General features: G+C 41.5%; 2 protein-coding genes across 3 annotated transcripts in view; one reads left to right on the top strand and one right to left on the bottom strand.

The window, feature by feature from the left end:
- The window catches only part of znrf3 (zinc and ring finger 3), a 246,047-nt gene that overhangs the window by 95,558 nt on the left and 133,145 nt on the right, over positions 1-17,344 (bottom strand). The gene's annotated exons all lie outside the window — the stretch shown is intronic.
- The window catches only part of kremen1 (kringle containing transmembrane protein 1), a 95,284-nt gene that overhangs the window by 58,531 nt on the left and 19,409 nt on the right, over positions 1-17,344 (top strand). For both annotated transcript variants that reach the window (XM_049578586.1, XM_049578585.1), the window contains exon 4: positions 14,711-14,835. In XM_049578586.1, coding sequence (XP_049434543.1) covers positions 14,711-14,835 — 125 coding nt within the window. The remainder of the gene's footprint in view (positions 1-14,710; positions 14,836-17,344) is intronic.

Below are 17,344 nucleotides of genomic sequence, written 5' to 3'. Positions count from 1 at the left end.
TGCAGTTTGTAATAATATAATGGGAGGATTTGTAAATGTAATTTACAGTGCACATCAATACTCTACCTTCTAATAAGGCCCTTTGATTAATGATCACATACCTTTTTCTCCTGCCCTTTCCTAGGAACAAAAAGTTACATGTTTAGTTTGAGGGCTAATTAGGCTGTAAGAAAACAACCAGCATGCTGTTCTGGTGCTCACTGCCAGTGCTAGTGTTTTCAGCAGCTGGTCTTGTGTTACCTACACTCACCATCGTTTCAAACAGCGTCTGGAACAATGATTTTTTTCCCCCTCACTTTCCACTGTTGTGTCTCAGTGTCCTTTGTGGTAACATCTGCAAAGCAGTTTTCATGCCAGTTGTCCCAGATGAATGATGTAATAATGATGCACTTTTACTTTGTGATTTATATTGTGCAACTTGCATTTGAATGATCAAATGAAAGCTGTGTGTTTGTTACATCTCCTAATTTGAATTCCAAAACAAAAAAGATTTGAATGTAAGTTTTTCTCTGGTTCGCAGTGATTAGTAAACATGTCACATGTGAGGGTATTTTCAAGCTGCTTTGTCAGTCGTGACACATTTTCTATATTTGGCAGACTGTGTTTGCATGTTGCTTGGGACTTTACCGCCATCACTGACATCCAGATAACCAGGACAACCTGCGACAGTACGCAAACAAGAAGTCGATCTCTTTGTGAGTGAATGATGATAAATGGAAGTGCACAGCTGCACGTATCCAGCGCCTGAGGTGGTCACAAAGTGTCTGCTCATCTTTTCATCTCTCAGTCGCCCCGATATCAAGTCCCCTGGGACTCCTCGGGACACAGACTATTTGGTTTGTCGGCGCAGGCAGAGTGATGCAGTGTGGCGGCCATTTTTCATCTCGTCCCCGCATTGTTCGGCCCGGTCTCTGAGGAGGCACTAATTATTCATTTAAGGCTCCGGCTCTTCCCTCTTCCCTCTAATTAGATGGTTAGTCACTCTCCCAGGGCCCCGGGCTGGGGCATTGATCTCCTCCATCTCAATCTTGTTGTAACACAGCCTCCACCACACACACGCACAGAAATCTTTAAATGGGATAAAAGAGGACATACAGATACAATAAACATGCACGTGGTATACAACATACAGTAGAGGCCCTCTCTATCTCTCACACACACTCACGGCCCAGCGTGTTTTGAACGTCCCACTTGCAAAGTCAGTCTGTTGAATACAAATACTTCTCTCATTCCATCCAATAATAAGTCCCTTATTGTCTGACTGTAAACTGTTCCCATTTACAGGCTGGATAATTTATGATCTTCACGGCAAAGCAAAGCATAAACCCCAACAGAAACACATAACAGCAACTCCCACCTCCTCACAAACAATACTGAGTTTCCAGAAATGCTCCTCCGGAGGGAGTTCGTGGCATATTTCTCTGTTTCTCTTGTGCTCTCGCGGTGCAGTCGACAAGACTAATCACAGGCTAGATGAAACGCAGCAGCTGTATTTGTTTATGTATTGAATATACTGTACTACAAAAGGGGTAATAAATGGAGCTGAGACACAATGAAAGGGAGATGGAGCGAGGAATAAAGGCAGAGAGACAGAACGTGATGGAAGTGGGGGGGAAAAAAAATCACATAAACACCGACTGTGATAAGTGTTGTTTCCTTGCTTTGTTGCACTTATCATTCCTGGGACGGCAGCGCATGTTCCAAGTGGTGTGTGCGTGTTTGTGTGTGCGCGTGCATCAGATTTGAATTGTTAACCTGCTGGCAGTGCATTAATGGCTTGGTGGGAGTGTTTCCAAGGCTTCAACATACCTGTGTTTTAAATTACTCGCATCAAGGCTTTTAGCACTTGAGGAATGTGCTTATAAAATCCTGCTTCTCTTTTGACCTCACGGCTTTAACACTCCTTCTCTAATGTGGAAGCACTAATGACTTTTAATGACTAATGTCTTTGGTTACAGTGTAATTGGATGTTAATGAAGCAATGGTGCTGCTTAAAGGATGATTTTGGCCGCAGTGAATCTGAAGGTTTATCCATTTATTCCTTAAAAACTTTTGGTTGATTTCTCTCGTGCTTCTACCAGAGATACTTAGCAGAGATTCCCTTGTATCTAGATGCAATTTACACCCTTTTTCCTCCAAAATTAATGTGTGTATGTGGGTTTTTTAAACAGGAAAACCCGCTAACAATAGGCGATAGGCTTCTTTCCCAATGACAGTAGACTGGAGCTGTGTACATGGCTCAACAGCACACGAGTACGTCTTTCAGATTCTTTTGTTTTTGTTTTTTAATTTTCTAGCGTGCCACATTCAACGTCACGCCAGTGTTGTATCAAAATGTGTTCCCCCACCGAATAGTGTTTCCTTCCTGTTCATGTGCAGCATCTCCCTTGGTGGTCAGGGTCAGGGCTGAGGGTTTTGGTGAAGGTTAAGTGGGGGGGAAATGCATATCAACAGGGAAACAGACTTCAGCACAACACCGGTGAGATACAATGACAAGTCGCCACAAAATACCATCCGTCTCTGTCCAAGCCGTGCTCCAACATTGTTCCAAATTACTTGGCACAGAGTTTGAGGGAAACTGAGTAAGAAGTCTAACAGATATTTCAATGGCCTCAATGCTGCTTTCTGCTGTTTACTAACCTGTTCTCCAGTGTTGTGTTGAAGTCTCTTTCCCTGTAAACGTGTGCTTCCCCTCACCTAACCCTATCCTTTATGACCAAGTGGGCGCTACACATTAACAGGAAGAAAACACATCTCGACAGGGGAACACATTTCGATATTACATCAGCAAAGGTTGTTGTATTTTCATCACTACCAATCGGAGTCAATAAATACCTTTGACTAGTGCGGTTATTTGACCAAGAAATCAATGGCGATTGTAACCTTTTCCATTGAATAAAAAAGCCAGATGTTAGTGGGTGTTTTTTGCGCAGTGGAAAAGGGGCTTTGCTGTGTATTTACACACAAGCGACATCAAAACTAAATCTCTGAGATGTCAAACTCTATGTGAGAAAAACATGAAATATACTATGAAAGAAATCTTTGTCTACAAAGAGCTTTAGGCATAAAAGAAAAAACATTTCCATGTTTATGCATTCACACCATCAGAAGACAAAGCATGTGATGCTGGATATATGTGAAGACTCAAAGAAGAAGAGGGCGAGACATTGTCGCAGCACTTTGGGATTGATGTGTGACTCCCTGCAGGAGGATGAAGAATGAAAATATGTTTTCCTCAGCTTTGCCTCGTAAGTTTGAGACATGTATAAGTAGATATGAATAACCAATAGAGGAAACTTGCCAGAAGGTTCAACATGAAATAAGAAATTTCTTCAAGTGTGACATAAAAGCTGGTGAGGAAGATAACGATTTCAGTGGCATCCAGATGCATCGATCCAGACTGATGTATCTAACACCCATAATTCTCAGCTGACAGTTTTGTCAATAATAATAATAATTTCCCAGGGTCCAAAATGATCTATGTTGATAGCTTTTTTGTATTCGACCATCATCCCAAAACCCAAAGGTGTTCAGTTTACAGTAATATATGACAAAGAAAAACATCAAATTCTGACTTTTTAGAAGCAATGCAGACTTTGAGACGTTAATACAGCAAATGTGAGGCAACAGTCAACTTTCAAAATAAGTGGCAATTCATTTAAATGTCAGTCAGCTACTCAATTATCATTGGGACTCTATATGAAATGGATCAGCACATATAAAAAGAAACAAATCAGCAAACATCACTAAAATGTAAAATAATTTAATGTACAAAAAAAGACAAGAAATTGGGAATGCAATGGAGAAGTTATTCTGCGTCATCATGACTGTAATCATTCATTAAAGAAAACCCACGCCTTCAGCGACACAGTGAAGCCACAGTGGCGATATCTTGTATGATCTGTGTGGGCTCTATCAGCCAGGCCCCTTTAAACTGGCCTTTCATGCTCCCACGTCCAGAATTCATTAGACGGTAACTTACAGCCCAGTCAGTGTTTTCTCATTTATAGAACAAATAAGCATCTCAACAAAACAACATCACCTGACAGGAATCCTTTCTACCAGCCCAGATACGGAATATGAATTCATTCAGATGTATGTCAGTGAGGGGAGAAGACGATTATGGAAGCTTGTGTAGTTTGCTCAGTGCAGCCTAATAGGCCACCCATGTGTGCATTGTTTAATTGTTTATGTTGATTAGCTCAGCGAGTAGTTGCGATTCATCAGAAATATCCAAACAGTAAAAACTGCTAATAATGGCTACAGAGTGAGAGCCAGATGGGATAGAGTGACGAACACAGGAGAGCCAAAACAAAAAAATGACCATCCCTTGTCCTGACTTTGTTCAATTTAATCTTTCATATTAAAACTTTAAAAACATGTGGATGATAATATACTTATTTCAGCTTTAATTTTGGAAAGTGTTTTGGGTAACACTTTACTTGAAGGTATCTACATAAGGGTGACATGACACTGTCATAACTATGACATGACACTGTCACTGTCATCCTGGTTAATGTCATATGACAACATGACATTAACCAGGATGACACTACCAGAAGATGTCTTTATATCAATCATTATGTCAACTTGTCATAAGCACAAAAAGAGGTGCATTTCTTGTTAATGTCAAGTTGTCATTATAAGGACATCCCAAACAAATGTAATGTCAACTTGTCATGACAAAGACAACTTCTGCTAATGTCACTTTGATTAATGTCAACTTGTCATAATCAAGACAATCCAAACAATGTCAACTTGTCATTACAAAAACCGAATGACACTTAATGACAGCAGTCATAAACGTTTATGGCATGTTCATAATGTTCATGACAGGTTCATGACCATGTCATGTCATAGCTATGACAGTGTCATGTCACTCTTATGTAGATACCTTCAAGTAAAGTGTTACCGAGTTTTGCTATAGGTAGATGTTTTCTGATACTAGTGTCGATACAGTACATGTGATGTGATACCAAATGGAGGCTTTATTCAATGCCTTGCTGTAAGGAATTTAAAAAGTTCTCAAGTGTTAAATATTATCTGAAACTGGCGATTATGAATCTGACAAGATGTTTGCTGTCAGTTTTCGACACTCTGTGATACAGAGACATTTGAGTTTGTACCGAAACAGTGATGCGGTTTGATGTGCACCAAAGCCACCAGACTCATTCAGTTAGTCAACTTGTGTTATTGTGTGACTTTGGTGAATCCAAACTAACCCTTTACAACACCAGAGTCACACAATAACACAAACAAAGCAATAGTTAGAGGCAGCAGTAGACCAGCAGCTCTTGTGTTCAGTGATGTTAAATCACTGTTTTTCTCAATGGAGTCTGGTTTTGAAGAGAGCGATTAAACAGTTTCACTTTCCCATTGCATATCACTTTCTGACATTAAGGTACATTAACATAAATATATTCTTAACGTATCGTACACTCAAACTAATACTGATTTATTTTAGGTGGGTAAAATTTGTTTTGTGCGGATCCCTTCACATCAGTACATTGCTTAGCTTTAGTGTCAGACTCCGGCCTGCTTCTCCAAACTGAGGGCGTGCCGACTGATATCTACTGTTTGTTATATACTGTCTATGGAGAAGTACCCCGTACAACCTCACTTCAAAAAATCTGAACTATCCCTTTAAATTTGGAGCTTTAATAAATGTTTTTTTTTCTTTTTGGTGCAGGCTCTTGTATTTACATTTTTCAGTGTTATCATGGCTTCTCTTGTAGATTACAGGATTAGTTTCTCTGCTGCAATCCCTCAGTGTATAACTGTGGTTGTAAAGCAGAGACTTTAAAGGTTCATTGTTCCTCAAGGCTTTATATTCTCTCTCCCTCTCCCTGTCTTACCTCATCTTTTAAGTAAAAATGTGGCACACTGTGCTGGGTGGATGCAAGCAGGCAGAGGGTGGCTGTTCACAGTGAAGAGAGAGAGAGAGACACCCAGAGTCCCATTAGAAAAGGAAAAACATTTCTTTAACTCTCTCGCTCTTCATGTCTTTCAAATGTTTTTCTTAGCTTTCTTTCGCACTTAAGATGTCATAGAAATTTATAACTGTAATTAAGTTTCCTTAATAACATGTTTGTCCCACCACCCCCACACCCCCGCTCGTCAACCTGCTCGCACGCGCTCCCTGCCAAGTGCACTTGCCGAAGCCTGCTGTACATGTTTGATGTTGTTTGTTATATCCCTCTGTGTTGTTCTTTTCTCTTTCTCTCTGATGTGTTTTGGGTCGGCGCTGTTGTTGTGTCTGCTGCATCAACAGAGGTGTCTCCTTTTCCCTGCTAGACAGACACCCATGAACTTTGTTGTTTCGCCGGCTGCCTCCTGTCTGCATTGCATGGTGTTGCATTGTGGGAAGGCTAACTAGCTGCTCCTTTCCGAGCTAAGGCAGCAGGCTGCCAGGTTTGTGATGATTCTGGTTGCAGTCAAGCCTTGTTTAGCTCTCTGTGTCTGTTTTTTTTTTTTTTTTTTACTTTTTTTTTCCTCCTTTGTGGGAGTCTCGCCACCCGCTGTGATCTCCTGAGGTTTTCAGAGGTCTGGTCTGGGCTGACTGGAGCATTTATGCACCTTGTGTTTCCTCCATTTCTCCCCTCTGGCTCGTTAAAGTCTAAATTCCACCGACAGCTTTGAAGTGTGTTGAATGTGTTTGTGTGTTTTTTCTTTTATTGTACGTGGAGATATTTGCACTTGTTGCGCCTGCAAAGCAGATGTTTTTAAGGAACACTGCTTTGCTCAGGAGTTTTCATTCAATTTTACACTTTTTTTGATAAACATTGCATGAAGGGAGTGCGCAGTGCAGTGGCTGCAGTCTTCTTCGTCTTCGGTTCCACACAAACCTCCAGTGCTCTGGTGCGATACGATCCCACCACCTGCTGCTCTGCAGCCAGTGCTTCACAGCCCTGGGATGAGAAGAGGACAAAGGCTGATAAATTGACTGTACTCTGCAATCTTCTTGTCAAAGCAAAATGAAAAAGGAGCACTGCTGCCTTTAATCTGGTTGTTGAGCCCTGCAGTGGCATTTTCTCCTCCGTTTTTCAAAGGCTCCATTGAAGTGGTACCTGCCTGCCTTGCTCGGAGGGAGGTTGCTGGTTCCCAACCAGGTGTTTATCTCTCCTCTCTTCTCATCTCCCCTCCTGCACACTTCACCGAGGTTAATCCAGTGTATACTTAAATCAGGGATAAAAAAGAAACTGCTGTTACAGCACTGCCCTGTCTCACCCTGAAAATATGAAGTACCTCAAAGATTCTTATTACCGTCATGTTTGCCTTTAACCTGTCACATAATCCAGCCCTTAATTCTGCGGGTGTGCAGCGTGGAGTGTTGCTAAATGATTCAAACATGCGTATTAATCCATTTATAAAGCTTTGGCATGGTTGTTGCTAAAGGAGGGATATTGCACATGATTTATTGCTCTTCCGATGGAGTCTGAGGACTTTGTCTTCAAGTGTTGAGTCATCTGTCAAACACAGTTCTGTGTGGCAGCGAATCATGGCTGCAGCCAAAATCTCGCCGGTCACTTCACGGTCAGCAAACGTGGGTGAAACGCAGGGAGCGGCCCTCTCTCTGCCAGCCTGTTTCACTTCACTTCTCCCTCTCCCCCTCCCCTCACTTCTCCAGTCTGTAGCGGACATTCTTGTGGACAGCAATTTGCATGGAATCTAAAACATGTCACACTTTCCCCCCAAAAGCCTTTGTGCCTCACTCTTACATAAACAGAAAGAATCTGCAGCATCTGCTGTGCATGTAAGGGAGCTTTCGTGCCAGCCAAAAAGTTAACACTGGCCACAACTGGCACCCCAAAAACAATGCACATGTGTGGTCTTTATCGAGGTTACTTCAGTTCATGAGGGTGGGTTTGAGTGATGCCCCTCTACAGTGATGTTATTATGCATAATTCAAACTGAGGTTGCATGCTAATCCATACTTCTCTCTGTCTTTTGCAGAATACCAATATATTCCAAACTGTAATCATGACAAGCTTGTAAAAACGGATGAAGTGTTTTTCTGTTTCTTGCTGCCAAAAACTGGGTGCCAGTTGTTCACTGGTGGAACTTGCTGTCATCTGACGAGCAGCTTTCAATATGCAAATGTTTGAGAAGACACACACAACAACCGAAAAGCTCCAGAGATATTCAGTTCTAGGACAGCGCTGGTACACAGAATCAGGGGACGAACCGCTCGGCAGTCTCTGAGCTTGTTGTCAGACTTGGCAGCAGCCACAAAAGCACACAAATAGACAAGACAAACTGCTGTGTAATATCAGACTTATGATCAAATGCTCTCTTTCACCAATATGTGAGGAAACTGCACTGCTGAGTTCTCTGCTAAATTGCATTTATATTTAAACTTTGCAAAGTAACTCAACACATGCAGTTAGCTCTCCTGTCATGGGCCGACTTTTGTTATTAAATTCAACACGTGTAACAACTATAATTTTCAATGATTCCAGTATTGTAGAGTCTGTACAGAATTAAATGTCTGAGTTGACCCTCTCCTTTAGTGATTTGATCTCCAGTTCTGAAAATTTCAGTCATTTCGAGTTTACAAGACCGCAAGAAATTCAATTTGAAACAGGAAGCATCCATCAGTTTGACCTCTGTATTAAAGCTGTTCTTTGCATCAGTTAACTTGCATTTGGAAACCCGCATGAATTTGGAAATCAGAGATGCTTGATAAAGAACAAGGGTGTTTTGTAATGTCACATGCTTTTGATTTCTGCGTCCGTGTTGTGTCTCAGAGCAACGTTGACAGCTATTTTGGACACAGTCTTGTCTGTGCTGTCTTTTCCTAATGAGCTTGTTTGTGCCCTACGGTCAGATGACACCACTTCCTATTAGACTGAGGAGGTTTTTGGGGGGACTTTTTTTGTACTTGCAGGGGAAATTACTTTCAGATTGTGCATTTACTTCTGTTTGTCAAATTCGTTTCACCTCAGAAAATGGAAATGAAACAAGAGTGAGCCTGTTTGAATCGCAGTGAAAAACAAATCACAAGTGGGAGATAGACTGCTGGAGGCTTTGTTGGCACTTCCTGAGCTATTACGTTGAATTTAAAGGCTTTGGAGTGTTTAATCACTGCGCTGGATTCAGAGAGATTGCATAGTATTTGATGAATGCACAGCGGATTAAGGGAGGCGGTCCTACTCGTCTGACTCGAATATGATCTGAAAGTTGTCAACATCCATCTTCCGTCTGTTTGGTTTGTGATCCATCTGTGATTGTTGGCCTATTTGTGTCAAACATCCCCAGGTCTCACCTAACAAACATTTTAATGTTCAGTACTTATTGATGTGATGGGTTGCAACAACGGTCAAACCAGGAGGGTATAAAGAAGTAAAACTGACATGTAGAGAAGTTGTATGTAGTTGCTGCTTGTTTGGATGAAAGCTTGACCAAAGTAGGTCTCACGTAGCAACCCCCGAAACCGAAAACTTTGGAGCATGAATTTTCACTTATGTGCAACTCTCACTTTTGTACAGAAGCCCTGAGGGGCAAGTGAGATAAAAAAAAATTGTAGTGATCCATTTTCTAAATCTGCTTTCTGTCCTTTTTTTATAGTCTGAGTGGGCGGAAGTTCGCTGCATAGATCAGCCTCTCATTGGGCGGAACGAGCCACCCACTGAAGTCCCGCCCTACCACCTCTGGTTGTGTGGCAATTTTCAACCGTTTTCAACACGTCCTTTACTAACTTTTGCAGTGTTTGATCTTGCGGGGATGTAGCCATTTTTCTGCCATGGTTTGCGTCCTGTAGGTGATATTTTTGTGAGCGTGTTACACCAAAACCTGTTTCCCCCTGGCAATATTTTTGCAAGCGTACCGTTGCTGTGGCACCACCCAGAACGATTGTGATTATTTGAAAGAAATACAAGCAGCTGGAGCATTTTTTTCTCCAATCTCAAAGTGAGAGTCGGCCCAGCCAGACCTTTCTTTTCTTGAGAAAGGTCTGGTGAGCGAGACTATTTTTTTATGACTTAACAGGTGAAAAAAAAAGTTTTGCCAGGATTTCTTTGTAAGTGCCTTTTTAAAACTGCAAGAAGAAAAGACAGAAAAAAAAAACGTTTCACTATATGGGAAAAAATAATTTTTTTCTAAATTAGTATTTTCATATTTGAAAACAGGTGGAAAAAAATGCTTAGATCATGTTTTTGTCGGTGGTTGTAATATTCATTTCATCCACAAGAGGTATCACTGCCCCTCGTTCTAAAAAGGACCAAAGATTAAAATACATTTCTAACCAAAGAAATAAATGCCACTAATGTTACATAACTTACTAACACACAATATATGTACATTGGGTCTCATTCATGAAAAGTGAGTAAATCTGTGTGTAGATTTGCACATAAAAGCCTACTCTACTAAAAACCTACTCCGGATTCAGGAACGCCGCAGGAAACTCAGATTTGATCGTAAACACGTGTATGATCATGAATGCCAATCCATCGTAAAGTGACAGCGCGCTCCCAGTACTCAGCAATTAGCATAAATCCCCGCCCATGAATAGCCAATGACCACCATATAAGAAGGTGTAGGTGCATCCAGTTGACCTGTCAGTCATGGCGCAAACAAAGAAAGAGAGAGAGAAAGAAAAAAGAATTTTTCCGAAGCGGAGATCGAAAAATAATTTTGGGTGAAGTGGACTTAAGAAAAAACATTTTATTTTCTTCAGTTAGTAGTGGTGTGACAGGGACAGGCAAAGTGAAGGCCTGGAGGGAGGTAACAGATGCTGTTAATGTTGTCTCCATGGTACAAAGAACCATGTCAGAGGTGAAGCGTAAATGGTTTGATATGAAACTGGAGGCAAAGAAACGCATAAGCACACACAAAAATATAGCGTCGCCAAACAAACAGAAGATTCATTTGTGGGGTTTTGAATGAAGTGGGAACGGGAAACCAGAGATGTTTTGTGTATAATGGATAAACTCTAAATCAGTGATGGCTGTCGGAATGTAGAGCTATTTAACATTTATTTTAACAAATGATATGATAACATATAGCCTACAGCAGTTTGTATGCATCGTCTTCAAAGTATTTGAATCTTAATAGCCTAAAGCTGTGTTTAATACAACGTAAATTAAACATTTTCAAATCAGATTTATTCATTCAAATGATTAAAAAAACAAAACAAAACAAAAAAAAACGTGTTGTCTCAAATAATTCTTTCAGCTGGCGCGTGCTCCTTCGTGGCTCCACCACCTGCTCCTGCTGCTCCTGCTGAACCCAGGCACCGAGGCCGAAGAGGCTGTGATCCGGCTGTCCTTACGGATATTTTTATTATCATCATTCAACATGTAGAAAGAACGTGTAATCTACTGAGTCGATTTACAAAGATAATTCACAATCATGAACCTAATCTGGATCTTACACCTGCTAATTGCCAACTAATGTAACTGATGAAATGAATGTGTTATATTTTTAATATTTTGTCATGTTTAGATTACGTGTTTCAAAGGCATCTGTGTATTGTGTACATAACAGAGCGCAATATGAATAAAAATTGTAATTTCCAATAGTGACAATCAATATTTATGTGCTTTACTACATTTGCACAAGCACTACAAGTGGTCAGGAGCAGGAGTAGCTTTTGTTAGTAGCTACGAAAAGATCAGAGCTACTAAAATATTGATGAATGCGGACATGCACGTAAATTTCCGTCTGCGAACAGTTTACACACAAATTCCTTCTGCTCACGTTTCATGAACGAGACCCATTGGGTCCTGATTCAAGAAATGTTAGTAAATCTGTGAGTAGAATTGCACATAAAAACCTTGGCAGCTTGCTCCCACTCCTCAGCAATTAGCATGCATTCTCACCCATGAAAAGCCTGTGACCGCCATATATGGAGGTGATAATTACTATGGATTGGTGCGTCCTGTAAACCTGCGAACATGGAGTAAGCAAAGAAAGTGAAAGAGAGACAGAAGAACTTTTCTGGCTCCAAGATTTAAGTTATTTTGGATGAAGTGGGGTTTAGAAAAACATTTTATTTTCTTCTGTTATTAGTGCTGTGACAGGGACAGGTAAACCAAATGCCTGGAAGGAGGTAACATGGCTGTTAACTGCATGTCATCTGTTGTAAAAACCATCCAAAAAGTTGAAAGAAAAAGAAAAGGAAATGGTTCGATATGAACCTTGCAATGCAAAAAATACACGAGCACACACAGTCACTTCTCTCCGCTGCAGACGAGCTTACTTGTTGTTAAATTTAACAACTAGTGAGATAGTGTTGCATAAAACCACACCCTCTCCCTCCAACTCTCTGCCAGATTTGGGTTCAACAGCTGCCCAGTGTGAGCAGAGACAGATGCTGAATTGCTTTGCACGTCCACAAGTCTTATTAAACCAAAAGTAAATTTCAAATAATGTTTACATCATGTGTCTGATAGTTAAATTAAACAAAAACGACATGCAGTTTGGGGCTGCGGTGCATAAAGATTGCAGAGGAGGAGCGCGTTGGTTTGTCATTTTATTAATTCAGAGAACAGTATTTTCTGATTTTGGAATCACGTTTCTAGTAACCCTCATCTGAAGCTTAAATTTGCCAAATGCCGATAAGCTAAATGTGTTATATTTTTAAGCTCTTGTCATGTTTAACTCACATGTTTCAAAAGCATCTGCATATTGTGAACATAACAGAGCACAATACGAAATAAAACTGCACCTTCTAATTGTGACAAGCAACATTAATGTGCAATATCTTATTTACTCAAGCACCATGAGCCGTCAGAAGCAGCTGCAGATTTTGATAGTACCTACGAAAAGATCGGCGCTACTAGCATACTGATGAATACCGAAATGCATAGAAATTTTACACAAATTCGTCCTGCTTATGTTTCATGAATGAGACCCATTGTGTCACCTGCAGAAATTAAAACTCACCTGGAGAAAAACACGAATGCTTTTAGTCCTGGTGGTATGGTATCACAATAACAAACACAATTTATCCACACAACTTACAAATAAACCTGCCAAAATGCCATTCCACCTGTTGTCACGGATAAAAAGTGACTGATTATGAAAAAACAAACAAACTGGCAATTCTTTCCTCATCTGTTTCACAGATGGAAGAAAAATAAAATAACAAAATTAACTTTTACCTGTTTTTAAACCCCAGACAGAAAACAGGGAAGAAAATAACGTAGATCAGATTTAAAAGAATAGATCACCACAGTTTGTTTCTCGCTTGCCCTGCAGGGCTTCCGTATTTTTGTGCTCTCGACGGGTTAAACTTGAAACAGTGTTTAATGTAGACCTAAGGTGTTGGACTTGGCCTCCTTCCAGACATTGCAATTTGTCAAATACCTTCTGAAAAGGCGCAACATAAGAATTTCTTTTTCAGCTCTTGGCACATCAAACTCTCACCACACGCACACAGTCACACATGTAGAAAACGTTATACCCCTAATCTGATGCAACTTGTGCTCACATCTGACAAAGTACATTTTCTAGATTCCAGCTCTCTCTCTCTCTCTCTCTCTCTCTCTCGCAATGACTCAAACATCCATGTCCCCTTTACCCCTCTTCCCCCTCACCAACTCCTCCTCCTCCTCCTTTCCTCTTTTCTTCAGAGGCCAAATTGTTGGCTTGGCTGTTGGCAGTTCACACCAAAACATTCAAACATTCTGGAGGCCTGAAGACTTTTTGAGTATTTCATCACAGATTGTTCTTTGGGGGCGGGTCTTTGAGGCTAAGTGTTAATCACAAACATGATTTTAAAGGAATAGTGCACCCAAAAATGAAAATTCAGCCATTATCTACTCACCCATATGCCGAGGGAGGCTCTGGTGAAGTTTTAGAGTCCTCAAAACACTTATGGAGATCTGAGGGGAAAGTGGGTAGCAGCACAACTGCACACCTAATGGCTGACGGCGACCCAGACTAAAACATCCAAGAACACAGAATTGAAACCACAAAATATCTCCATACTGCTTGTCCATAGTGATCCAAGTGTCCTGAAGCCCCGACATAAAAAGTTGTTTGTTTGGAAAGACTTTTTTAGCCTCATTGTAGCCTGTAGCTCTGACTGCCTCTCTGTGGACCGTGCTCACGTGTGCGCGCTTGTGTGCGAGACCAGCGAAAGCACGTGAACACACATGAAGGTGGTGCCCATGTCTCACGGTCTCGCGCAAGCCCACACACGTCAGCGCAGTGCACAGAGAGGCAGTTAGAGCTACAGGCGTTCAAATGACGTTTTTCCAAACAACTTTTTATGTTGGGGCTTCAGGACACTTGGATCACTACGGACGAGCAGTATGGAGATATTTTGTAGTTTCAATTCTGTGTTCTTGGACATTTTAATCTGGGGCGCCATCAGCCATTAGGTGTGCAGTTGTGCTGCTACCCACTCTCCCCTTGGATCTCCATAAGTGTTGTGAGGACTCTAAAACTTCACCTGAGCCTCCCTCGGCATATGGGTGAGTAGATAATGGCTGAATTTTCATTTTTGGGTGCACTATCCCTTTAAGACTTTGACAAAGCTATAATAGCAGTTCAAGGCCTGCAGCGTATGATGTGTTTCATAAAATAGAAACCAGGAAGTGATCCCTGCAAAGGAACTAAGACGAAACCTGGATGTGAAAATCTAAATGACAAAAAACACCTTTATATTTGCACAGGAAATGCGCATAATCAGAACATGATACCGATTCCAATCAAGTTGTGTGTAACTGATTGTTTTTTTCACCCTCATCTTGTCTCTCTACAGTGCCTGGGAACTTGGGCTGCTTCAAAGACAGCGGAGACCCGCCCACTCTGTCCGGCAGCAGCGAGACCTCCAACAAACTCACCATCCAGAACTGCATTAGCTTCTGTAGGAAGCAGAGATACAAGGTGAGTTTTGACAACCTGCTGTCATTCCCAACTTGTCAGACATCAGTGCTTGGTCAGTGGCCTGTGGGTGTCAGACACTGATGCACAGAGGCACCCTGTAGCAGCGGTTTGAGACGCCCTGGTTGGCAGCATTTGTTGACTCTTCAGGCATGTACCATAGTATAAAAAGTGAGAAAGTCTGAGAGGTTAGGCGAGAGGTGAGGTGAATGGGTCTGACAAACTTTGGACTTTTATCAACCAGCCAGCTGTACGTGTCCCATGTGAAACCAAAAGTCGATGAGTTTTTAATAATGATGTAGCGTGCTAGAAAGTGTAAGCACACTATGTTAATCACGTAGGTCACATGACATTATATCATATCATTACAAACAGTTATTTTAAACCAAACCATGATGTTTTGACTGTATGAATTTAGTGAATGGAAACTGTATATTACCTGTGGAAACTGAAGGTTTGTTTGAAAAGAGACGATGCATATAATGAGCATAAGCTGACATGCCATTTAGTCCAAAACTGACGTAGGAAGGGTGCCTAAGGCGTCATGTTTTGACGTGACAGGCCACTGATCAAATGTCCATATTTGAGGAGGTGTGAGTGAGAATGTGTTGGATTTGAACCTAAAGTTGAAGTGTATAAAATGAAAAGAAAACCTGTACCTTAAGAGCACTGTACAGTGTTTTAACTCAGATTAAAGCTGGCAGCTTCTGTCGGAGAATTCATTCAAAACTAAAAGAGAAAAAAGACTGCTTTATCTGAGCACTTGTACTGGAAAGTTAAAATGTGTTCCCCCATTAGTTTAAAAAAAAGTGTCTAGTCAGTTGCCCGTGTCAAGTCTAAAATGGACATGAGCTGGCTCTCGCAACAGTCAAGCTTTTATGCAAATCATCTGCATTTACGGGCAATTTCCTGACAGTCATCACCATGATGTCCAGTGCAGTCTATGCCCTCTTTATTCAGCCATCAAACGTCCTGTTTCAAACCAACCAGCGGATGACAAATCATCACGGCAATCAAGGCTGACAGCTGGAAATGAACGATTATTAGCCCAGTGGGCACCTCCTCTTCAATGCCTTTTCCTCATCTCCGTGTCTGGCATGCCATTGTCCCAGCTATAAACAGTGCCAGGTGTTCATTTTCTGTCTCGGCAGATCCGGTTCAGCTCCGTCTGCACTGACAGATACTGACAGCTCCCCCCTCCCCTCTCAATTCAGCAGATGTTACAGGATGTGGTGGCAGATTGGCATCCTCTGCCTACCCTTGGACTGTCACTGTCCTTAATGCGCGTGTGAATCGTCGGTGCTCGGAAATATGGATCCCGTGTGACTTTTTGACAAAGAGCATGCCTGATGAGTGAGACAGCGATCCATCGCTTGTTTGCGTCTGCCAGAAGTATTCACGTTGGTGTTACTTCATCAGATAGAATAATGCAACAAGGACGGAGCTTGATACGTCTTGGCGAGAGCACGGGCTCCATAAATTCCTATTCAATGAGAGAACACGCAGAGTGGGAAATGATGCCGTACCTTCAGTTGTGTGAATTCATTTAGGGCCCGAATATTGGACAATGGTGTCCTTTTGAATGAAGGACAATAGCTCTTTTGAGAACAAGCAGCCAGCGGTGGCAAGGTCAAGATGTGTGAAGGTTTCTGACGTTTTGCATTCCTGCTCCGACGCCTTCAGGAACAGTTTACTAACAGTTTTGATTTGGAAGACAGATAGGTGCTATTTCTGTGAGGTTTACTCTCTACACCCTGTGTGCAGCTGTGTGTTTGAAAGGAGGCTTCTAATCAGCTAAGAGGTTGTGGTTATCCAGACTCAGGCTGCAGCATCTTGTAATCATGAGAGAGAGAGAGAGAGAGAGCAATTAGGGCGTTTTAGACTCAAGTCAATACAATTTCAAAGAGAGAAGGAGCTCCATGCAGTGAACTGTTTACTAAATGTTAACACAATGTCACATAGACAAACAACCTATAGAAGTAGCTTTATTTGAATGTGTTATGTATTTGCAAACTTTTTTTATTAATGCAAACTTTATGTGCAACAAGCAGGTAATTACTGTGACATAAATCTGGACGGGGTGATTGCTTCAGTTGTTCTATCACCCTGAAGCAAGGCTGGGCGATATGGAGATCCTGCTTATTACACAGCTTCTCACGACATTAATTAATAATTTGACACAATATTGGTTTAAAAATGATAAGCTTCCTTCCACTAATACCCTTTTTCCACGCGAGCCAAGCCATGCCTCGACAATTTGTGTTTCAATTGCCAGTTTAGACACATCATGCAGCGCCAAGCTGAGCCGCCTGCCCTCAAGCGGGTAGCGCTGATGTCTCGCCGACCGTAGCTAACCCCCAAAAACCTCCCTTCTCCCCCCAAAACAAGCATGTGTTATGAGACTCTCCTCCCCTCTGTCTGCAGGAGACCAGAGAGAAAGTTGCTTTAAAAGTCTCTGTGTTCAGCTCTCAGTAGTTTAGTAGCTTCCATCTCAATCTCAGTTTAGTTTCTC

The sequence above is a fragment of the Epinephelus fuscoguttatus genome, linkage group LG6 (genome assembly GCF_011397635.1).
Source record: "Epinephelus fuscoguttatus linkage group LG6, E.fuscoguttatus.final_Chr_v1".
In the NCBI taxonomy this organism is placed as follows: Eukaryota; Metazoa; Chordata; class Actinopteri; order Perciformes; family Serranidae; genus Epinephelus; species Epinephelus fuscoguttatus.
Note: the sequence above shows the minus strand (reverse complement) of the source record. Positions and strands in the feature narration are given on the sequence as shown.